General features: G+C 48.2%; 1 protein-coding gene across 14 annotated transcripts in view; it reads left to right on the forward strand.

The window, feature by feature from the left end:
• Positions 1-23,382, forward strand: part of RAPGEF1 (Rap guanine nucleotide exchange factor 1) — a 67,231-nt gene that overhangs the window by 38,559 nt on the left and 5,290 nt on the right. For 4 of the 14 annotated variants that reach the window (XM_015879001.2, XM_015878999.3, XM_015879003.3 and 1 more), the window contains 8 exons: positions 5,024-5,226; positions 6,797-6,955; positions 13,967-14,248; positions 15,293-15,385; positions 16,904-16,992; positions 18,145-18,256; positions 19,599-19,674; positions 22,260-22,344. In XM_015879001.2, the coding sequence (XP_015734487.2) occupies positions 5,024-5,226; positions 6,797-6,955; positions 13,967-14,248; positions 15,293-15,385; positions 16,904-16,992; positions 18,145-18,256; positions 19,599-19,674; positions 22,260-22,344 (1,099 nt within the window). The remainder of the gene's footprint in view (positions 1-5,023; positions 5,227-6,796; positions 6,956-13,966; positions 14,249-15,292; positions 15,386-16,903; positions 16,993-18,144; positions 18,257-19,598; positions 19,675-22,259; positions 22,345-23,382) is intronic. The other 10 variants (XM_085521302.1, XM_085521301.1, XM_085521304.1 and 7 more) reach the window with 8 other exon arrangements.

Below are 23,382 nucleotides of genomic sequence, written 5' to 3' on the forward strand. Positions count from 1 at the left end.
CCTTTTCTGTCCAAAACTGAGTGTTGCCAGTGCAGTTATTTGGCAATAGAGACATAGTCACTCACATAGCTGTGCAGGACAACACTGTTAACCTCATGTCCAATGCTGCTCTTTAGCTACGGGATCTCATTTCCTGGATGCCTGAGAATTTCCCACATCATTAAAATGAGCAGCCTCTAAATGCAAAGGCTCTGCCTCCCCAGTCAGACTCCTGGCACACGAGTGCTGACTGCAATTCAAGCTCTCTTGACCTTATTTTGATTTCATGGCTGAAAATATGTGAAACCTCTTGCAAGTGGAGAAGACAAACTGATCTGTCAGGGAAGGCTGTGGACTACATGGTGGGATATATTATTTACCAGTCACTGGCTAGCTTTGCAGTTGCATGAGGAAGTAGTACATAAAGGTCTGGTGAACAGCATTAAGCTGTATGGCTTGCAGCCCAAGTGAAGAGCTGATTTGGAGCTTCCAAGTTGACCTTCTGATCCATTCCCACAATTAATAGCACTTTTATTGGGAAAAGGAGTGAGATTGGTGTCTTGTGCAGGGTTATCTGTGCTCTGGTCATGCCTATGTAGCTTACTATGCCAGCCACCTTTTATAAGTGCATTGATGGAAAGCATCTCCTCTGTGTCTCAGTAATGCCTCCAGATTTGTAACCCTCCAGGATTTTAATCAGATTGCCTGAAAATGAAGGTCGGGTTAATGTAGGGTCATTCAGCATCCCCATACAATGCAAATCAGTTGTCTGTCTCTGGTAAGCAAACATCAAAATATACTAAAAACAACCAAAATGCAGCTCAAATGCTGGTTTGCAGGTGACAGAAAGGAAATAAATGCTGGCGTTTGCATAGGTTTGTTTTTTATGGTTCCTGCTGTTCAAAATATTTGGATTCAGTATAAACTGAAAGGGAATGAGATATTGCAAGGACTTTCAGTAGGGTCAGCCCCTTGTGAGCTCTGTATCTGAATGATGAGGGCTGGATGCAGGTGATGTTAAGCCCTGCAGTCTACGGTGGGTGTGGGGAAATGCACTTCCATACTTGCAAGCAGCTTTAGTGGGGAGAGATGCTGGGATAGGTCACACTAGGAGACAGTGTGATGGTTGAGGGAGAGACCTAGGATATTTACTTCTCACTTTAAACCCTATCTCTTTGTTTTCTCTTGCTATTTGAGATGTCGAGGAATTACTTAAAAACAGCTCTAGCTGCCAACTTTGCCTTTGTTGTCCACACACACTTTTAACCTCAGCGGCAAAGCTTTGCATGTGAGTTTCCTTTGATGTTAGAATGGAGCTAAGTGTCATCTGGCACTATCAGAAGCTCTCAGAGGATTGATCAGATTGCATTGTTAGGAACGGGAGAAGGTGTTACCTAATGTGTTGACAGCTCCGTGGGTTTGATTAAACATCCTTGATGCAAAGTAGAGTACTTGAGTGAATACCTGACTGCTGCAAATTTGTACTGGCCTTTTTTTGACACTGAGAACTTGTTTCATATGCTTTACTTTGCAGTGTATCGCACCACGGGGCTGTGGCTGTTAGTTTTCCTTTTGTTTTTGATGCTTTTCAGGTCAGTGAAACACTGCTCAGGTGGTGGTGCCCAGGATTTTCTGGCCCAGGGACTGACACATGCAGATCCTCATGTGTAACCACATAGATGAGGCTGCACTGCTTCCACAGCCCCAGTGCATTTGTGAGACCCTGAAGAGACACATGAGTGATCCAGAGCTGTTGCAGAGATGACTTGGTTGTAGTGCCTTTGTTGTGGATCATCTTTTGGAAGCTGTCAGGAAATGTTACAGTGGAGACTTTGGTCTTTTATTAATAATTTGTACTCAGTTAACCATGTGTTTTTGCTGTGATCTGTGCTCAGAGGGACCTCCCAAGAGCTGACATCTCTATAATTTAAACAGGGGAGTAATAAACCTTTTAGATGGGTATGAGTTACTGCTGTTCTACTGTGCTAAGGACAAATTACTCCAGACTTCTGCTTGAGCACCAGCATCGTACCCGTGCTGTGCAGGACACGGGCAGGGAAGAACTTCTGCCATGAAGAACTTGAAGTCAGAAATAGCAAAATCTTGCCCCCAGCCAGCTTGCAAACCAGTGGTGAGGCATTTACTGAGGTTTCCTTCCCTGTCAGTGGGAACAAAGTGCAGCCTGGTGCCCTGTAAGCAGCTGGTATTCAACTGCAGGAACAATGCTGAGGGCAGTCTGGGCTTAGCCAGCATATAATGCTCTTTGAAACACAGCTCTCCTCCCAGAGGTGACAGCAAGGACTGGCTTGTTCAACCTTGACTTCTCCAGTGAGTTGACATGTGGTGCAGCTTGAGAATTGCCATTACTTTGGCTCTTGCCTATGCACGTGAATCCAGTGCTGTTGTGCAGGGCTGGCTGTAACACGGGCAGCACCAGGAGTTTGGATCAGACCTGCAGTGGCTTTTCTTCATCAGATGCTACTGTGCCTTATCGACATTGCAGATATACCTTGTTCCAGATATCCCTTGCAGACCCCTAGAACTGCTGTTCTGAGTCTGCAGGGCTCCCATGGCACTGCTGGCCAACTCCTGCTGCAGTGTGAGCAGCACCTGTGATTTTCATCATGCAGGCAGAGCTGATGTGTGCTAGAAATCCCTGAGCAGCTTCAGCTCCTTCAGAAACGACAGCCATGGTGCTGTGAGCAGATTGCAGGGGAGGTGTTCCTTGCCACAGACAGAGATTGGTTTAGTTTTTAATTCTTTCTCACCCTCCTTTCAGATTCTTTCTGCCTTGGTTCAGAGCTGACACAAGCTGCGCATGGTGCCGTGGTGGGAGAGGTTCTGTCTCCCCCCTCCCTTCTCTCCCAAGGTGCTGTTTAGACACTGTCACCCCACCCCAGCTGCTCACGGTGGAGGCTGCAGCCCCCATCCCTCCCTCTTTGTAGTATTGCTGCAGGGCACGCGGCCTGATTTGAGCTGGTGATGTAATTTCCCATCTGCTTTTTAAATATCTGCCTCGTCTGAAACCACACCAGGGAGGTGGGGGGAAGAGAAGAGTCTTCACAGCCATCTCTGGAGCGGTGCTGCTGCCTTACTCTGCTGCTGAGGGTTGGCAGCATTTTATTGATGCCTATTTAATCTGTGCTCTGCAATCTCTGCTGCTGAGCCAGGTTTGTATTTCACCATCCCAGCTGGTTTTTGCTTCACCTAAAAACAAATGAAGACAGAGTAGAAGCAGAGACACGCTCACCAGCCCTGGACTAGTTGTAACAAGCGAGGCACAGGAGCTGCCATGCAGCGGGATGCATTAGCCTCATAAAGAGCAGAGATAAAAGAGCTCTTCATTATTCCCTTCCAGATTGAGTTAAGGCTCTCAACAGCATTCAGGCTCACTACCTTGAGTTGTGGTAATTCAATTTTACGCAGGCATCTAATGTGCTGCGCTTTTCACCAACACTTCCTGAGTCTGTAATGCCAAACAAACTTCTGAACCCAGCATCTCTCAGCTATTGATCCTGAGATGGCTTCGGATGTGAGCAGTAAGTGCAGCACAGATTTAGTAGATAACTCTGCATGAAGACTTGGTCTGAGTGTAGCAGTATCAGCTGCATTATGTCAGCACTGCTAAGCCAGAATTCTTGGCTTTTGTCCTAATAAGTTGATGAGCTCTAAAAATGTGATCTTTTCCCTCGAGCTCTTGTCCTCCACGCTTCTCCAAGGACCTGTATCCTCAGTTCACTTCTGCCACTAGAGAAATATGTTTCCTAAGATGTGTGCACAATTTATCCTGCGAAGGAGCTGGGTGATACTAAGACGTTTTTGAGGGCACAAATATTAATGGGAATACTGGAGTCAACTGTAGATACTTGAAAACTCAGAGTGTTTTAGTAACTTTCTGCACCAACACACCTTCAGTGTGATTTCAAGAAAGAGAATATTGGCAAAGCATTCAGTGTTAGGTCTTAGAATTCATGTGATGCTGCGTGAACGTGGAGTACACTTGGACTTGGCTTGTATGTGAGTGCTGATACAAGCAGGTGAGCAAACATCAGCACACACTGACACATGTGCATGCAGTTGGAAGCTTCTGGCATTCCTCCTTGGAAAAGGAAGGGGTTAAGCACCAGGGATGGTGCCTGACATCTCTGCGTGATGCTGAGGAACCAGGGGGAGGAAGAGGAGCTGGGCTGGTGTAGCTGCAGGTCAGGAGTGCAGCAGCCTTGGCAGAGCTCTGCAGGAGCTGGCAGTGCTGCAGGACATGGGCAGCTTGTCCTTTGGCAGCACGGTGTGGGGTCATGGGATGGGAACAGCAGGTGTTACCGCTCAGGATTGAAATGGACCAGCCGAGATTTCCTGAGCTTTTTCCCTTCTTTATTCCATTTTCTGGAGGAGGGATGTCATTGGGTGGGAAGGGGCAGCTGCTGTAGCTCCGTTTCTAAGCAAAGTCAAAAGCACTGGAGGAAATGTGAATAAAGGTGCTCATGGCAGGTGCAGAGCGGGTCCTTCCTGCCGGCGCGCTGCACGGCTGCATCCTGTTTGCAGTAGGCTGGGCTGCCTTTCTGCACTGGCAGGTGAACAGAAGGTTTTGCCTTGGAGCTGGTGTGGGAACCAGCTTCAGGATGCACAAACACTGCGCTGTGATGGCTGTATTTACAGCTCTCACTGAAATCATCCATTCATGTCGGCTGTGCGACTGAAGTGCTAACAGGAGCTGAATAATTGCTGCCTAATGACCAGAGTTACACAGCCTGACAACTGTGTGTTTATCTGGAGGAGGGGATGGATGATCAGAGAGTAATTTGTATGTGACGGCGTATTTGCAAGTCCCTGGTTAGTTCTTTTTATGACATTTAAATACAATTGTTGTTCCAGTTCTCAGATCCCTTAGTAATTCTGGGGTTTTGTAGTAGTCTTTCCATGATGCTAGATGTCTTTCTCCTTCCACACTAACATACTGAGCTAATCTTTTGTCAGGTCTGTGTATTCTGCTCATGGCAGGATAGCTGCAGCACGCAGGCACTGAGTGTGACTTTATGTGTTGCAGTGATGGCGTACATGCAGTTTGTGGAGGACTACTCAGAGCCACAGCCATCCATGTTCTACCAGACCCCACAGAACGAGCACATCTACCAGCAGAAGAACAAGCACCTCATGGAGGTCTATGGCTTCAATGACTCTTTTATCAGCTTAGACCCTTCTCAAGATCTGGCTCCCCCTCCTGCTCTCCCACCGAAGCAGCGGCAGCTGGTAAGTGAAATGGCAGTGCATTTCCCTGCCCCTCCTGGAGCAGCTCTGTTTGCTGCTCCTGTTTCTGACAGGCAGTGGTTGTGAGGGGGGTGGGTTCTCACTGATGTTCACATTGTGTTCCTTGCCAACTCGTTAACATGGTTTTTAGGCATTTTGCATCATCTACTTTGAGCTCTTCTGTTCCTTTCTAACCCTACACTCAGGCTCTTCCCCTAAAAATGAGATGTTCGCCTTCCACATGAATCTGTGCCAGACTAGAGGCACATGTCATGTCTGTCACTGTGAAGATTCTGACACACTGGGCAGCACAGTTTTCCATGAGGTTGCTGCAGTGCTGTTCCCAATGTTGTTTTGCAACTGTTGTCAAGGATGTCATTGATAATAACCATTTAAACATAATCACTGCTTTTATGGCTCAGTCTTTGCCAGAGCCACAGAACTTTGGTACAGCTATTATTTAACTCCTGCATGCTTTTCCAATGTTAGTCCACATGTGTGATTTAGGAGTTTACCTGTTTTTCACTGTTACCTAATTTAGATTGGCCGTGGCTGTAACAAACCAGGATGAAATGCAGGGGCAGAGCAACGTTTCTGATGAAGAGTAAACTATTAGCAGATTGTGAGCGAAGCAAAGCATTTCTTTGCTGCCCTTTAATCATTATCTGTGCAGCCAAGATGTCACCATTCTGCCTGCCAGGTATCCTTCTAGTCTTGCAAGCTGATGCTATCAAGGTGTTGCTTGCAGTAGCCCTGAAGCAGAGGTTTCTTAAAATGCAGCCTGGTGCCTCTGCCTTCATCTCCAGTTGGGAACATGGTTCAAGCAGAGAATGGCTCATTCAGCAATCACTGGAAAAGCCATTAGGTTCTATTGTTCCACTGCTCCCACTGCCCTGAGAGATTCTGAAGCAGCAAATCATGGGGACATCAGCTGCTCCAGCAGCGGGGAAGTCTGCTGGATGGGCTCCTCTGAAATAATAATTAGGAAGCCTGTTCTTGCAAGCTTCATAGCTTGTACGTGTAATGTTTGTATGTTATATTCAGCAGGTCAGAGCTGAGAAAGCCTAGGTGCAGCTTGGCCTCCGTCAGGCCCTTACTGTAATGGGATTCGGGGTCTCAAGTTTCCAATCTGCCAATGGACCAATAAAACAAAACCACAAAAAACTGCTAATCTGCAGGAGTCAGCTGCTGCCCAGCCTAAAGGGGCAGCTCCTTGCTGGGCTGCTGCTCCTGCCCATACCTGCTCCTTTGGGCATCTGCCCTGGTGCCATGGAGAAGAAGGGCAGAGAGGAGCAGCGTGCTTCCCCCTGGCACAGCTGTCTTGGGCTGTTTGTTTTTAAGGGATTTGTGAAACAAAGAAGATTTGAATTGTGATTTTTTTGACACACCCCCATGAACTGAAGAAAGGCAGGTTGGTGTGTCTGGCTCTGATGAACTGTATGAATAGCTGTTTGCTTAACAAGCCATTATACGCGTTGTATTATAGTTAGCGTTTCTTACCCTTTATTCATAGCCTTTTCTGTGCTTTCTTTCTTTGTTTCTCCTGTCTCTTGCTTTCTCCCCCTCTGTTCAGCAGGCCTCCTATGCTGCCTCTTCTTTCCCTTCTGTCTCCTACTGTGTCCAGCAAACTAAAGTGCCCTTCACTCCCGAGGACACCGGTGCCGCTCAGGGCCTCACTATGTCAGTCTCTAACTCCTTTCTCAACCGGCACAGCTCCTTTCCTGTGCATTCGGTGAGTTGCTCTCTGTGCTTCTTGTAACCCGCGTGTGTGTGTTTGTGCTGGTGATGAAATGCTCATCTGCAAACCCTGTGCTAATGCTGCCAGTTCTGGGTGAGGTTTTGTGGTAGGGGAGGGATTGTTGAACTCAATTGTTGTAAGGCAGGTGATGAAAGCTAACTGAAATACAGGGAAAATGAGGCTTTCATGCCACGTCTGTATGGATGTTTGTCTTGGGATTGGGAGGAGATCTGGATGCTCAGGCATGCTGCTCTGACCTGCACACCCCCCAGGCTGCTGGTGGCACCACTCAGTCTTTGTGTTCTGCTGCATCACTCCAGTGTTGTGGATGGGACGATTAAATGCTGCTGTGTGAGCCTGGCCTTTGGAGGAATAAATAACGAGACGCCATCCTTGAAATAGATGGATTTAGCCAAATGCATGGAACAGTGGATACAGCTCCCTAATGTTATTTTTTCCTAGCAAATGGCCTCTACCGCATCATTCATGTCATATTTGCTTGTCTGCATCTCTTCACATCTCCGTGGTCCCAAACAAGCTCAGATTTGCTGACAAATGAGCAGAGTTTCTTCTCCTCCAGCCCTGATGAGCAGTCAGAAGATAGAACCACAGGAGGAGCTGAACATAATGTAAATTGAAATAAGAATAATCTTACAGCGCTGCCTGAATTTATGATCAGCTGCTTAAATTAAATGGTAGCAACAACAGAGTGTTAATGTAATGAAATGAAATCTAACCATGGAATTCCAGTGGCTCAACAGTGTGGGAAGTGTTTGCATGTAGAACTATCTGGTTGTGCTCTGATTGCCTGCATGGTGACAGCTGAGAACAGACTGCTTTAACAGCAACCTGGATGCTTCATAAATTACTCTGATTTTGGAGATGTTATCAGGGAAGAGCAGGGAAAACTCAGAAAGTGCTTTAGTTTAATACTGAGTATTTGAAAACTATCCTCCCACTCCATCAGTGCCTGCTTCACGTTTCAACATTGACTCACTCTCTAAAAGTGGATGGCAGTGATGCTGTGTGCTGGGCCTGCAGAAGGAAGTACTCGAGGATGAGTTCCTTAACTTCACTTGCCATGAAGCTTCTGGCTTCCTTTGGTGTGAGGGACAGCAGTGGCATAACCTTGAGAGCAGGCAAGCTGAGATGGTGAGGTTGGTGCTTGCATAGATGTGTGGAAAACAGTTGTAAAAGTTGAACTGAGTTCTCCATTGCACAGAACTATAAGACTGGATAAAAGCATGTCACTGGTTTTGTTTTAATTGAGAGGCTATAAATATGATACTGTAATGTTCTAAAAATACCTGGGCATTTCCACTTTTAGAAGTGTCCTGATTTAAGTGGTTACTGCATACTCTCAACTGTTCTGATCTTGATTCAGACTACGTTATCCTGAATATATTTGATGAAATTATTTGATGAAATGCTAAAGTTGCATTAGAAAATCCTTACTCACATCTGCAAGAGTTTGCTGAAGGGAAAATAAGTGGTTGAAGTGTGAGTAACAGTGAGAACAGTTGGGCAGTGCTCTGTCAGGTGCACAGAGAAAGCAAACTGAATTAAAAATGGTGGCTTCTCCATTAATGCCTTCAAATAATGGTAATCTCACGGTCTCCTTTCTGACAGGCAGAAATGCTATTTTCATTTGACAGCGTCTCTTTGTCTCTGAGCTGCAAAATGCCAATGTCCTTACATGCTTCATAGCTGACCCATATAATACTGTAACCGTGGTTTATCCCATTTTCCCCATCCCTAATGAGACAGCAATGCGAAACAGCTGTTAAAGCTTGGATCTCTCCCAGGGTGACACCCTGCATTCAGCACTCAGCCGGACCAGAACCCTTCCTTCACTCTGCTTCTGGGCATTGCCTGTAATGACTGTTTCATGCAAGGGATGCTGTGAGCTGCACTCCTGTCATTCTCATGTCTTCATTTTCCCCACTGTCTCTCTCAAGTGAGCGCTGATGGTGAGCAGTAAATGTTAGCCCCCTATTTCTGTGCATTTCTTTCAGTAAACCTCTGGGGAGCCAAATTGGCCACCCTGTTCCAACAGAAGTTGCAAGTGATTTCCTTATGGAAACTCTTTAATCCAACACTTGTTTTCACTTGTTCCCACATATCTTCAGCAGACTGAGAAAATGCACAGAAGATCCTCAGCAACTGCTTTTCTTTCTTGTGTGTGCATTAAGGCCTGTTCAGGAAGAGGAGGGTCAGATAAGTGCTTAAAGATGCTCGCCATTCCAACATGTGTTCTGCATGTTTTCTCTGCCTTGCTTCTGTTAGTAGCTCAGTTCTATTCACTGCCCAGACTGCAGTTCCAGTCTTCACCAGGGGCTGAGTTATTTTGGCTCATGTATTGGTTTGATGGTGGGTGCCACTGTGAAACCAGGACCATTAGAACACAGTGTGTTTGTTCCTTTCTGTCCCAAGCAGGATTTAACTCCTTAGTTTGGAACAAAGAGAAGGGGAAAACAAGCTTTGCATCCATGTAACCAGCTCTTGAGCCTTAAGCATTGTTTTGCCTTTCCTGTTTTGTGTTCCTTCTGCATTTATGCTCATTCCCACTGCAGGTTGATGTGGGATAATAGTGCTGTTGTGTGCTGGTATCACTGAATCTTGCTTCTGAAACCCACTTCCCCCTGTGGTTTATGTTTGTTTTACACTACCTGTCCCTGTGTAGGCCTCTGGAAGCAGTGTCCCCGGGGACACCAGGCCGTGTATCACAGTTTTTGTGTGGTTGTCTTTTTAGGAAGGCCTTGCCTTCATCTCCATGCTCTGCTGCTGCAAGATCTGTCCGCTAGATATGGTGGTATTGCTTACAAGGCAAACAGGAGCTGAAGCTGTAGTTGTGATCACATTGAGTTCTGATGGTTAAAAGAGAGATGTACAATATAGCACCATCAGCAGGTTTTGCAAATGCTTTCACCCCCCTCACCCATTTTCATTGCATTCCAGTTAAGGAGAGGTTTGGATTTTGTGTTTTCTCACATACAGAAGCCAGGAGAGCCTTTCCCAAGGGAACAGAAAACCTCATCCATCCATCTGCTGTGCTGACCATTTAAAAATAGCAAGATCAGCCGTGTGACCAGGTCAGAGGCTTTGCTGAGAAGCATTGAAGCAGGAGGAGCTGCTGCCTTTCCTGTGGCAGCGCTTGAAGCCGTTCTTTTGGCAGCTCATGTTTCCACCCATTCATTGCAGGAGCACTTCCTTCCTCATTAGCAAAAGTACCTGGAAGCCCAGAATTGTGTCATGAGATAGGAAGTGTTTTCCAATAGTTGTCTGTGTAATTATATTCTTAGGGTGTAGCTTTATACAATGCCCAGTATTTTGTGCACATAGTTCTCTCCTGTTAGAATTCGGGCACGCAGTTGTGGCACGCTGCCCACGTCTTTCTCTTAATAGCATTAGCAGAGGAAACCTGAAAGATTGATCCCTTCCTCTGATAGCTTCGTGTTTTGGGAGTCAGATGCTCTATCTGATATGGGAGTGTCTGGCAGGATCGCAATTAATTTGGCAGGAGTCAGTAGGGTGACAGAGAAGGCTTTGCTTAAAAGGTAAGAACTGTGGCTGCTGATGCTGCAGATGCTCTGACAGCCATTTGATTGAGTTCAGCTCTGAATTTAGGATGCAGATTGCTGTTACGATCAGCAACTGCCTATAAAAAACCCTTCCTCCCTGTTCCTGGGTGCCTGTGCCTAGTGGATGTTGGAGTCATAAGTTTTCTGTTAGATTATCTGCTGCCATCTAACCCAAATAAACGTTCCTAACGTCATTGACCTTTGGGGCATCCTGTAACGCCCCTGTTAATGATGGAAGGCTGTTCTGAAACAAACAATCAAAGGCAGCAAATTGAAGATGTTGAAAGATGCCATCTCTGGATGGGGCTGTGTGTGCCACGCTGCTTTCAGTGTGTGTAAACTGTCAGGTCTGGACAAGCTGCCTTCCTGCTGCTCCCAGGAGATTGCTTTGAGCTCAGAAATGCTTCCCAAGTGATAGAGCTGTATATAAATCTGCTTCAGTGGGGAGAGGGGAGGGATCTCTCCCTGCTCTCTCTGTGCTATTTGCTGTTGCAGGTCAGAATCCCTAATGATGGCAGACCAGCAGCAGTTGGAAAGAGGAAAACGTCCTTTCTCAAAGGATCTGGATGCTTTTTAGCTTCCTAAAGATAATTTTGAAGTTCTTCACTGAAAACAAAGCCATGGAGGTTACATCAGGGCAGCCATAGCTGAGGCCTTGCTGACCCTGCAAAACACAGGGAAAAAACAAGCACAGATTAGCTTCTAAGTTAAACTCTTGCCTCTGATTTTGTGGAGGGCAGAGGACTGGTTTCATTCCGACAGTTGTCTTGAATGGACTCTCCCCTCCCAAAATAAGCCTGGCTTTTATGGGATGATAGGGCTCCTCAGGGCGGTCCACCTCCCAGACCCCATGGCAGCAATTCCTGCTGCAGCTGCCGGCTGGGCTGGGCTGGGTGGGCACAGCAGGAATGGTGCCATCTGGACCTCATCTCCACCGCAGGGTGTTTTTCCATTTTCAAAGTATGCTGCATTCTTGGCTCTTGTCCCAGCACGGCTGCATAGCTGGAATTCCTGGGCTGCTTGAGCAGGAGGAAGGAGGGGTCTTCCTGGCTGCTTTCTGCGAGATGCAACAGTTCAGCGAGACTGTAAGTTGAGAGCAGCTTGGCTAATTAATGCCAGCACACCAAAGGCTTTTTTTGTGTGATGTTCCCTTTGTTTAGCAGCGAGCTGAGAGCCTGCATCCTTAAATGATTGTTCATAGGTCACGTTGGATCTCATCACTGGGGCAGCAGATTGCTGAGCACCTCCTTGAGAGCCATTGCAATGCATCGGTGGGAGGTGCGCGTGCTCCATCCACTTTGCTCCTGTTCTTTTTCTGGTGGGTGAGCATGGGACTCGGGGCATTAGTTGGCATATCAGAGCCGGTGAGATCATGAAATACCAGGGAGACAAGGCAGGCATAATGAATCTGCTGAGCCAAGATGATGTCATGAGCCCTGAGTCTTACGAGGGATTTAGTGTTTTGTGCCGTGCAAGTGAAAATGAATAAATGTAGAGCATTTATCCAGGCAGAAAGTAAATACAGAGATTAGACTTGTCATTGTTACTGAGGCAGCACCAAAAGAGGATGGTGTCCCTGGAGCCAGGGCTGCTCAGCCATGAAGAAATGGGCAGGAAGGGAGAGGAGCCTGTCCTAGCACCAGTCTCCTTTTAGCCACAGGCATGCGGTAGGGATTTGCATTTTGATGATTATTCACTAGTCTTTTAAGCTCTCTTTCCAAAGCATCTCCCTCTGCTCCTCTCTATTATGGCCCATGAGTTGCCTTGGGTGTGCAGGGAGCCCTGCCAGAGCTGCAGCACAGCGGAGGGGAGCTGGAGGATTGAGCTGGTAGAAGGTAAAGTCTGGTCTCTGACCTTTGTTTCCTTTCCAGCTTGTAGTGGAGAAACTTTTGTTCCCAGGCTTGGAGCCTGAGGCAATTCTCAGTTCAGATTTTTAGACTTATATATTATAGAGGAGCAGCTGGGTGCTGCTGCAAGGTGCAGGTGATGGACCGAGCTTTGGTTTTTATCAATTTAATTCAATTCTCCAGAATTTTCCAGTTCATGCCTTTGTTTCTCCTTTTACTCCATCGCTTTTCAGCAAGATGAGTTGCTTGGGATCTTTTCACCCAGAGGGTGGTGAGGCACTGTTCACAGGTTGCCCAAGGAGGCTGTGGATGCCCCATCCCTGCAGGCATTCAAGGCCAGGCTGGATGTGGCTCTGGGCAGCCTGGGCTGCTGGTTGGTGACCCTGCACACAGCAGGGGATTGGAACTGGATGAGCACTGTGGGCCTTTGCAACCCAGGCCATTCTATGATATCGTTCCAAGCAACCACCACAGCTGTATTTCAGCCTGGGTTTGGGGTCACACAGTTATTCCTTCCATCAGTCCACAGGGCTACAATGCAGACCTCACTAGTGGCTGAGCTCTACAAGTTGTAAAATAAACTCCCCTCCAGCAGGTTTAGCACTGTTGTCTTTTCATTATTTATTTCTCTGGTGGGTGTCAGCTGTGTTCTGTTCTTGTTTTGGAGTCACCCTGATGGCAAATCTTACTAGCACCAGATGTTTAAAAGACAGAGGATTGCTCATGTTTTTCTTGGCAGAGCGTACTCCCACTGCACCCCGCTTAATATTATCTGAACAGTAATCTGATGATTAGGAGAGATGGTGAAATGAAGCTTTATGTAGATGATCTCCTTTCATCTCTTCAGCTGACTCTTGGAGGCACTGCATTAAAGGATTGGTTTGATAAGGAATTCAGGGCTCCCGAGGGCAATTATCATTTTTACTCTCAGTATTTCTCAGATGGAAAGGAGTGAAAGCATCTACTGCTGTAATCTCCTTTATCCTTCAGCGCGGCTCTGAAGGCACCATCCAGTCACCCCTCACTGGGAGCTGTATATCCTGGAACAGACTTGACACAGTAGCTGTTAAATTACAGGGCTGGAGCAAACGGCATCTTAAAATGGGATCCAGTGGAAAATCCCAGCAAAGCAGTAAACCCTCAGAGTGCTTTTGTCTGCTGAGATGCTTCCAGCACACTCAGAGTCATGGTTTCTGTGTGCCATAGCATCCCTTCAGCCTGTCTGGTGCTCTCCAGGTGTGCTCTGTTGCTCACTGCTGCAGCACCAGGTGTCACCCATTGCCACCATCCTGCCCTGAAGCAGGGCTGCTGTTTATGGAAGGGCTCACCTCACCATCAGACCTGCCCGCCCAGGTAACGATTCCTGCTCTAACACGTGGAGGAGAAAATAAGGCTGCCTCTGTTCAGGGCTGCCTCTGGGCATAGAGGTGCCTTTGTTAGAATTACCTTGTGCTGTCACTGCTAAGCTGCTGCTGATCTAATCACTTTTTCTCTTGTCTGTCTCTTTCCTTTTCCCCCATCTTTGTTTTTTGTGTTGTGCATCTCTGCATCTGTCCCCCCCCCACCCCCCTTTTTAGTACAAGTCTGTGTTTAGGTCCTACTCGCAGGACTTTGTGCCTCACAACCAAGTCTCCGTACCTCCTTTCCTGTCTTCTACCTCCTCCTCCTGCTCCACCGCACCCTTTCCGCCCGTCCACCCGTCTCCAAGCTCTGACCTCGCAGTGCCAGCCACGGCCAGCCCGTCTCCCAGCACTGGGGATGTGCCAAACTCCTCTTCGCAGGAGAGCAGCTTTAACGGGAGTGCTCCTGTCTGCCTTCCTTCTGAAACCTCTCTCACTGATTCTCTGCAGACGCCTTCGGTGAGACTATGCAAAGAGGTGATGGTGTGCACCTTAAACGCAAGGCTGGGCTTGGTTTTGTTCTAAAACAAATGTCACTGGTGTTAATGCTTTGTGATTCGGTTTCCGAACCTGTGTGTGAATGCTGAGTGGTAGTTCTGTATAAAAACGATGGCTACAAATCTGAGCAACCCCACAGGTTTGAGAGGTTGGAAAGAGAAAATGTCAAATGCTGGTGAAGGGGAGAGGAAGAGAAGTTGCTACAGCTTCCTGCAATTGTGATACAGAGCAGAGGAAGGCTAAGGAGTGCTTGGCAAGGTTGGCTCCCAGCGGTGCTTCACATCCTGCAGGAGCTGCATCTCTGCTGTCCTGCTCCCTGAGTTCCTGCTGAGCCCCAGGAGCAGCGGGTTGGCTCAGCTCCACTCTCCTTATATAAACCACTATGTTCTGTGGGCTCCTGCTGTGCCCAGCTGCCAGCGCTGGTGGCACTCAGTGCAGAGTGTAATGCGGTGCTGGTGCTGGGCTCAAAGCTGTTCCAAAACTGACCAGCTCAAGGTCCCTGCTTGGTTTAGCAGACCAGTAGGCAGGTTACTTCTTGAAGCACCTCGTTTACAAGGCAGCTTCTCATCTGTGTGTTGCAAAACCTAGAGTTGGTGGGATCGGAGCCTCAACTTCACAGTACTTAAAAAAGGGACATATGCTACAGTTTTTCACCCTTTAGACCTGACCTCGCTGTTGCATCTTTGTTGCCTCGGGTGCTTGCAGGCACCCAGCAGCCCTCAGGTTTGGCTCGGCATCAGCAGAATGTTGCTTGTGCTCAGGCTCTGATCGCTTAACAGCTGTACCTGCACAGCTCCCATGGCAGCTCTTGCTATGCAGTGCCTGCTGCTGTGCTGCTGCAGCTTCAGGACACTCCTTGAGAACCCCAGTATGGTCATCTGGGAATGTGCAGCTCGAGGACGGGCTCCCACCTCGGTGCCGGCACCGCAGGGCACAAGTGCTTGCTACCAGCCAACGCTGCCGAGGGACACCGTCACGTATTTCCTTTCATCCTGTCTCCCCTAGAGTGAAAACGCCAGTGAGGAGGCTGGTGAGGGTGAATACGTCAATCTGTATTCCTCTGGCCAGAGCAACGGGGAACTCCCTCATTCTGGAGGAGTAAGTAAGCGGGAGAGGCCACACACTGGGAAGGGGCTGCCTGGTGCATGCTGAGCTCACACCCCAGGGTGCCCGGTCCCCTCGCTGGTGATCCCTTTGCTTGCCCTCTCCTGGCCTGCAGGTTTCAGTGGCCTCCTGTTCTGGTGCTGAGAGCCCCGGCAGGATGGATGGATGGCTTTGCCTTCCTCACTGGCCCGTTTGTGCTTTGGCTGTTTGTTTGGAGCTGCTTGCATAAGGTTCCCTTTTGGAGAGCTGCACTCTGACCAGCACCATCTTCTGTCTGTGTTTACTCTTGTAACTGCTTTGGCTTTCCTGGTTCAATAAATAAAGCCTTGTGCTCCCCTTTTTTGATTCTTATTTTTCCTTCCCCTCTTGGGTACGAAATGATTGATGGGCAGCACTGTAACCACGCAATGCTTCTTCCTTCACTCCACCTTCCTGTCTGAGCTGTTTCCTTGAGGAGATGGGTTGTACCCCATGGCAGGGAGGTGCCACCTTCCTGCTGTGTCACCGCAGATATTAATGCTGCTCCTTTTCTCAGCCCCTCACATAGGGTGGTTCATCTGCAGGATGTTTCTAAACCCTTTATCCCTGCTGGCATTAAATAACCAAGGTGGTGATGCCCCCATCACTCCCCTTCCTGAGGCAGCCTCAGCCCTCTGAGCAATCACTCACTGATCCTTAACATGGAAGCAAAGGACTTTACAGATAGATGCAGCTGCACCTTCCCCACCAAAGCTGGGCAGAGTAGAGGTGCTTTCAGTCCTGTCTGTTCAATAGGTGGAATGTCCAAAGTCCACTTTGCATGATGTCAAATGATTCTGAACTCCCAACTACGTTAATATCCCCATTTGCCATTCACGGCTGTTTCTCTCTTTAATAAATGACTGATTTGAAGTGCTGCAACTCTTATTTGCTCTGAACCGTCCACCTGCTGTTCCGTGCTATGTTCGGATGGTTCTGCTTGTTTCCATTAGCCTCATTTCCACAGCCATGAATTGTGAAGTGGAAACGTTCCATCATTGTGTGAGCTCTTCGGATGGAGGAGAAGGGAGCAGGAAAGGCACTGTGCATCTCCACCCCCACCTCCAAGGCAGCCTGGTCTGTATTTGGAGGCTGTAAATGAGAGAGGAACTGAAACTGGAGAGCTTAGAGCTGGCTGTGTCCATTCTGATTAAAGCAGAAGGCAAATGCATTTCAGCAGTAAGGGCTGAAAAGAAAAGCAACGAGAGAGTTAAAATTCAAGACAACAGCTGACTTGTGTTGTAACTTTCAGCATCGTTTCACAATGTTAAAAGCAAACAATACTAATTACACTAGTCTCCAGAGATGGTCCCAAATTTCCTATCTAATTAACTTCTGCGTTTTCCTGGCATTCGGCATTAACTTGCATCAATCTTTAACTGCTCTGAAGGAATTTACAGTAAAGAGCCATTTAGAGGCAGTAAGGCTGTAAATACAAGCTTGGCTGTGGTGCAGGATCCAGGGCAATAATGAAAAACTTCCTTCTCTTTGCAGGAATCTCCTTCTGTCAAAGACGGCCATTCCAAAGACTCCACTTCAAACAGCAGCGCCATGGGGAAGGAAGGCAAAGAAGGTGCTGAGAGGTGAGCCTGGCTCCTGTTGCAGCTGCTTCCCTGCCTGGAGGTGTGCAGAGCACCATCAGTGATCCTCTGTTTCTCTCTCCCTGTTCTCTGCCTGGGCTCATTGTGGCCGCCTCTTCTGCCCTCAACCCTTCAGATTTTAACCCCACTCATTTGGGGTTTTTTTTGCACAGTGGCAGAGCAGTGAGATCCTACTGCAGAAGGAGGATGGAGGCAAGATGTCATTACTTAACTCAGCAGACCCATAGGGGTTAACGCAGCCTTTATTCATCATCGCAAGGCCATCTAATTGGCAGTCCTGTCATAGACCCTGGCTGCTCCCTCCTGCTTCCAGGGAAACATGTGAAAAAAGTCTGTGTCACTGCTGGGAAATAGTCTTCCAGAAGGGAATTTCTTCCTAACCCTGCTAGTTAAAGGCTGGCAGAGGCCCCAGAGCAGGAGTCTGTATGTCCCTTCTAATGCTCTTAGCTATCATTTGTCTATGTAAATGAAGAGGTCCAGGCTGTAACAGATGGGCTTCAGTAGGAGTGGAGTGAGTGCTTCCCTGCTGCTCGAGATTGCTCTTCAATTGCATTTCTAAGGCAAAAATAGAGAACAGCATTGTTTCGTGTCTGACAGTCAACTTCCCTCCTCCTTTTTCCCTGCAGTTGGTTTGAAGGTTTTAATCCCTGCAGTGAAGGAGACAATACAGCAGTGCTCTGCAAAGCTCAGTGCGGGCTGCTGCACCAAATCCTGACCTGTGCCTGGGGAAAGCTGTAAGCTGTATATGTACATATACACACACAGTTTGGTCAGCTCACAGCCCACGGTGGCAGAGTTTGAAGCGTATTCAGTCTGTGAGGGAGGGCTTAGATTTGTGTGCATTAATAATCTGGTGACTTAAGGAGGTGTGAAAGCGTGTGTTCATGCAGGGCAGATTGAAATCCTTCCTGCCAGAAATCCAGGCAGGTCCTAAAGCTTTGTGTGTTTTTCCAGAGGCGCACAAAGTAACAGAATTACTGCTAGACATTTAGGCTTGTTTGCAAAAGCTTTACCTCCAGGCCTTCTGTGTTCTTATTGCTACTTAGTGAGGATCTGAGAGCTCAGGTGGACTCAGCATCTCTCTGTCATCAGGTGGGCCACGACACTGATGGTTGTTTGCCTGTTTTTTCACAGGCAGCAGCAGTCACCGGATGCTTTGGAATCGTCACAGTTGGAGGAAGAAGTGGATGAGCTCTCCCTTATTGACCACAGCGAAATTATGGCTAGGTTGACACTGAAGCAAGAGGTAGGTTCCTTCAGGGTTATTGTTCCTGTTCTTTGGTTTATATTCTGTTGTGAGCTGATTTTCTGAAGGCATGGTTAGTAGGTTTCCCAAACAGGACATTGTGTTACTAATGGAGAAGCCAAGGCAAGAAACGTAAGAAGCCAAAGTAAGAAGTGACTTTGTTTCTGGCTTGGGTGCATTCCCAGACACATTTGCTTACTATGCTCTTCAACCAAGCTGTTTTTTCATGCAGCTTGAAGGAATGCACAAGCTTTAGAAGCTTTCAGATTTATCAGGGACTATCCTGACCAATAGAAAGGTCATTTACTGACACTGTAGGAGTTTTCTTTAGGCAGCTGAGATGCAGGAGAGAGAATGAGAAGCTATTGCTGATGCCTTAAGTAGTTTTTTACGTGTCTTGCCAGAGGGTCACCTGAAAAATGCACATTTTAGACATAGCTGCTCAATGGCTGTAAGTCTGTGGGGTTTTGCACATTAAAATAACAGGTGTAGATAAGGGAAGCCAGACACAATTCCAATCTGAGCTGAAGGTTGATTCCATCAACTTTCAAAAGAAACACAGAAAACCAGCAGTGATTGCTGAACATTTTGGAGTAGCAGATCTGCGTCAGCCCTTAACTTTAGTCTTCCTTTTTTCTTCCTTTATGCTCTGTGTGTTATAAACAATATAGAACTGCTCCTGCACGTCATTTCCTGCAGCGTGGGAACCACTGGATGGCTGATAGATCAGTTCTGGGTGTTTTCAGTTGTGAATAGCAGGAGGTAAAAGAAGGATGTTCTCAGAGCGATAAGGCAGGGGTCAAGGAGTTAGCGGGGCTGTTCTTCTGCTCCTGGATATTGGATTGCTTCAGGTGACCTCCAGTCAAATAGTTCCAGATTAGGGAATTAACTTGCTAGGTTTTTGATGTTCCTGGAGCATGAGAGTTGAATGCACGACCTCTCACCCCGCAGCCACTGTGGTACATGATCCTGCACTTTGAGACAGTTCACACAGAGCTGCTGCTCTGTTAATGGTCTTTTGGGAGCATTTGGGAGTCTGGGATATTTCTCCTCATTCTTCCGTGGCCAGAAGGTTCAGCTTTCACTGCACTTCACAGCCTGGTTTTAAGGAGTCAGAGACCCTGAGTGGTGATGGGCCCAGATCCTCATCTGGGACACCAAGTGTTTGACTCCAATTCCTGGATTAGCCCAACACTTTGAGATCACGTCCCGACTTGAGCTGCAAACGGTGCCAGGAACATTGTGTGCTCTGCCAGTTAGTGCTGAGTTTGAGCCCCAGAGGTGGTAAACCAGGCTGAAGGGAGCGTGGATTGTGTGTAAGGCTCTTCTGTTCTCATTGCAGGGAGATGATGGGCCAGATGTCCGCGGTGGATCTGGAGATATTTTGTTGGTGCATGCAACGGAGACAGACAGGAAAGGTACAGGAGATGCCCCAAAACAAAGCTGGGGAGTATGACCTGGTGTGGGCTTTTACTGCTGGGCTTCTGCATCTCTGTGGTGGGAGCAGTTACGATGTGACTCTTGCTGCTGGACCAGGGTGGAGAGCTCTGCATTAATCATCCCTTGAGTTGCTGGGGGGATTGTGCTTATCTTTGGTGAAACAGAGGTAAGCTGGATAAGCGCCTGGTCATTCCATTTAACAGCAGGGCTGGAATTAACTCCTCATGGCCCTGGAGCTGGTGGTGCTGCTGCCATGGTGTCTCCAGGGCTGCTGAGGGCAGATTTTGTCTTCTGAAAGTGCAGAAGTGATGGGGGCTTTTGTACCCATGGCCATCAGGCAGCCCACCCAGCACTGGTCTGCTGCCACCCCTTCTTATGCTGCTTAGCTTCCTCATCCAGCTCTGTACCACTACACCTGGACCAGGGCAGGGAGGGAATTGACTGCACGTGAAATGAGATGTGAAGGAGAGAGCCAGGGGTGGCAGCTCCTAGCTCTGTTTGTTACAACCCAACTCTTAATGCAGCCCAGGTCACCACCCACGTGCAGCAGCTCCTCTGTGAGAGCTGTGACACACACAGTCATTGAGAGTGATTTGGAACCTGCCAAATGCATTTGTGCTGATGGCCTTTAACCAGAATTGATCTCCTTATCTCCTGGGATGCAAGGCGAAATGTTCTAACCCTGTGAACCACTCAGCTCTCATATTTTAGAGGTTTGATAGTCAAAGGGGAGATATCTTTCATGTGCATTTTCAAATGGCAGCTCTTATAATGTAGCATAAGGTGTTTCCAATTACTTATAGCACCATTCAGCTAGCAAGAAAATCCTTCCCTTGGCAGATATATTTCCCTGTTTACGTCAGGCATCAAATCCGGGCACAGAGGACCAAAGTTAGGAGAGAAAGAGGCAATGCATTGCACTGTGGTTAGATAAGTACATTAAAAAGAAAGAAAATCTAAATGGAAATGCCCCACGTAGAAAAGCCAAACATGGAATGGGATGAGGAAAAAGCAGAGCAGGATTGTGAATGCACAGAAGGACAAGGAGAGAGGATGGGTGGAGGGGGAGCAGTGGTGGCTCAGCCTTGCATGCTCTGCCAAGCTGCTGATCTGAATGGAGCACGGAGGAATTTGTGCTATGCTAACCCAGTGTTTGGGTGACTGAGAGGGTTAATGAATTAAGCTTACAATGAGAAGAATTCCGGGCTTGTAAATCAATCAGCCAAACGGCACAGAGGGGTATAGTTAAGAGGCTTTTCCTTTAAAGATGAATTTCTTGGCAGCTTTGAGTGCCAGAGCAGAGCAGCTGTATCACCTCACGTTGCCTTTTGGGCAGATGGGAACCCGGAATAAATGTAACTCCACGCCCTGCTGCATGATGCTTCTTGTCCATTTGAGTTTTCTAAAAGAGCTTAAATGGAAGAAGGGATGAAAGGAGACCTGTGGTCTTTGGGAGCAAAACCCACACGGTCAGTTAAGTGCTCGCAGCCGTGTGCGAGTGCAGGATTACAGCTGGAGCAAGCCTAGGGCTCACCCCTGACATGACCACCCAGCTTCCAGCTTTACAGCTCACATCTGATGGCTTTAGCCAGGAGCCAGCAGCACGCTCTGCTTTCAGAGCAGGAGGAAGAAGCATCTCAATGAGGCTCCTGCCAAGAGAAACACTGCAGGTAGCGACGCACGGCTTTCACATTGTTCCCTGCTTTCCCACCCTTCCCTGCACAGTGGGCTCACGTTCCAGCACGTGGCTGTGGGTGTGGGGTGCTCCCTGTCCTGGTGGAACATGCACAGCCGAGCCTGGGCAGGCACAGCACGATCCTTCCCCTGTGGGTGCTGCTGAACCTCCCCAGCCGTCGGAGCAGGGCAGGCAGGGCAGCGTGCCATCCCACTGCAGATGCCGAGTGCAGCACAGCTTGGTTTGATATCAGGTCTAATTAACTTCCATGTTGACCACGTGGCAGCGTTGGTGTCGTGGCAGGGTCACACGCTGGGCAGAGTCAGTTTTTTTGCTGTGCAATTTACTCTTAGGGTTGAAAATAATCAGATACTTTCAGTGCCCTGGGGCACCTGGAACACAACAAGGGCAGCACCGAGCCATCACACTGCAGTGTGTGTGTTCATGTTCAGGAGGGAAGTGAGTGTATTTTGCAGGGCTCTGTGCTGCCTGAGCTGTAAAGGCAGAACAGGCACCCAGCTCTCACTGTCAGATCTTCTCTTTAAAGCATCCCCAGGGCTTTCAGCACATTTGAATTTGACCTATTGTTGTAGTTCCTGTCCCACAAACAGGTGGGTGTCACCAGTCCCTTTGGATGGTCACATAAGCTCAAAAGCAAATGGGAGTGCTGCAAATGGGAGCCAGCCTGGGGGACAGGGCAGCTCCTGCTCTTGTGCCTTAGGGTCCATCTGCTGGTGAGAAACAACAGCACAGCTTTCCTGTGCAGCTCATCCTTGTCAAAACGTGTCTGTGTCAATGTCCTCTTTCTGTGAGGCTGGATTCAACCTTACATGAAGCTTCATTTTCTGCAGGCTGGGTTGACTGAGGCTTCCTTGTCTTTCTCTGTAGATCTGGTGCTGTACTGTGAAGCCTTCCTGACTACGTACAGGACATTTATTACCCCTGAAGAGCTCATCAAGAAGCTGCAGTACAGATATCCTTTACATGAAAGGCAGTTGGCCCCAGGGAGCAGAGCAGAGCAGGGCAGTCATCATGGAGGGAGCTGGTGTGAGCTGGCTGGTCACAAACCTGCTGAGAACATTGATTGCCCTGGAGGTGCCTCGAGCAGCACTTCCTTCATCTCTCCTGCCTACAAATAGGAAATGCCACAGGGCAGGTCTGCAGGGAGCAGAGTGCTGGACCTGAATGGGGTCCTGGGGGTCCTGACAGGGGAGAAGAGCAGTTCAGATTTTCTGTACAGAGCTGGGGAAGTGGTCATTGCTTTGGGACATCTGGTCTGTACAATGGAGATTGTGCATCCATCCTTCCAGAGGGGCTGAGGGAATCGCTTGGGCAGATGTAGGTTAGCACCAGCGATGGCTAAACTGTCAGGTCCTATTCTCCCTCTTATTACAAGAAATGCAACACAGAAGATAATGTCCTCTTAGCCTCAAGCTCTGAGCTTGTATCTGCTAACGAGGCCGGGGCTGGACATGCAGTGTGAGTGTTAGTGCTTCTGGCAGCAGAGCAGGCTGCTCCCTCGCTTCCCTTTGGCTCTGTCCTTGTTGTTCCCTTTGCTGTGTGGGGCAGCAGCCTGGTGGGCTCTGCTCCTGCACAGACCCACCACCAAAGCAGCTTGATGTCACCCTGCCATGAGCCATCTGCAGCAGGGCCAGCCTCCCTCGCTCCTGCTGGGGTCAGTGCTGCCAAGGACACAGCAAAACCTCCTTGGAGAGCAGGTGTTGGTACAAGTATTGGCTGGGACATTCCTGCAGGCCCTCGTTGATATTTGGCTTGCTGTTTCTCTCTCCATTTGTGCACCTGCTTTAAGCGTGCTCAGTCTCCCTTGCTGATGCTCCCTTTGCAGCATATTGGGCTGCAGAAAGGTGGAGCTGATGTCTGAGATCTGTTATGAGACCTAAGAGATGGCTCAGCCTGGTGTGGGAGGTGGCCATAGAGGAATGCAGCTCATTAAATACCACCTTAGAGACAACAATGGAATAATATCCATTGTGATGTTCCTCGGGGCAGC

Source organism: Coturnix japonica, chromosome 21, assembly GCF_054131305.1.
Source record: "Coturnix japonica strain WE chromosome 21, WE-NBRP24, whole genome shotgun sequence".
Taxonomy (NCBI): Eukaryota; Metazoa; Chordata; class Aves; order Galliformes; family Phasianidae; genus Coturnix; species Coturnix japonica.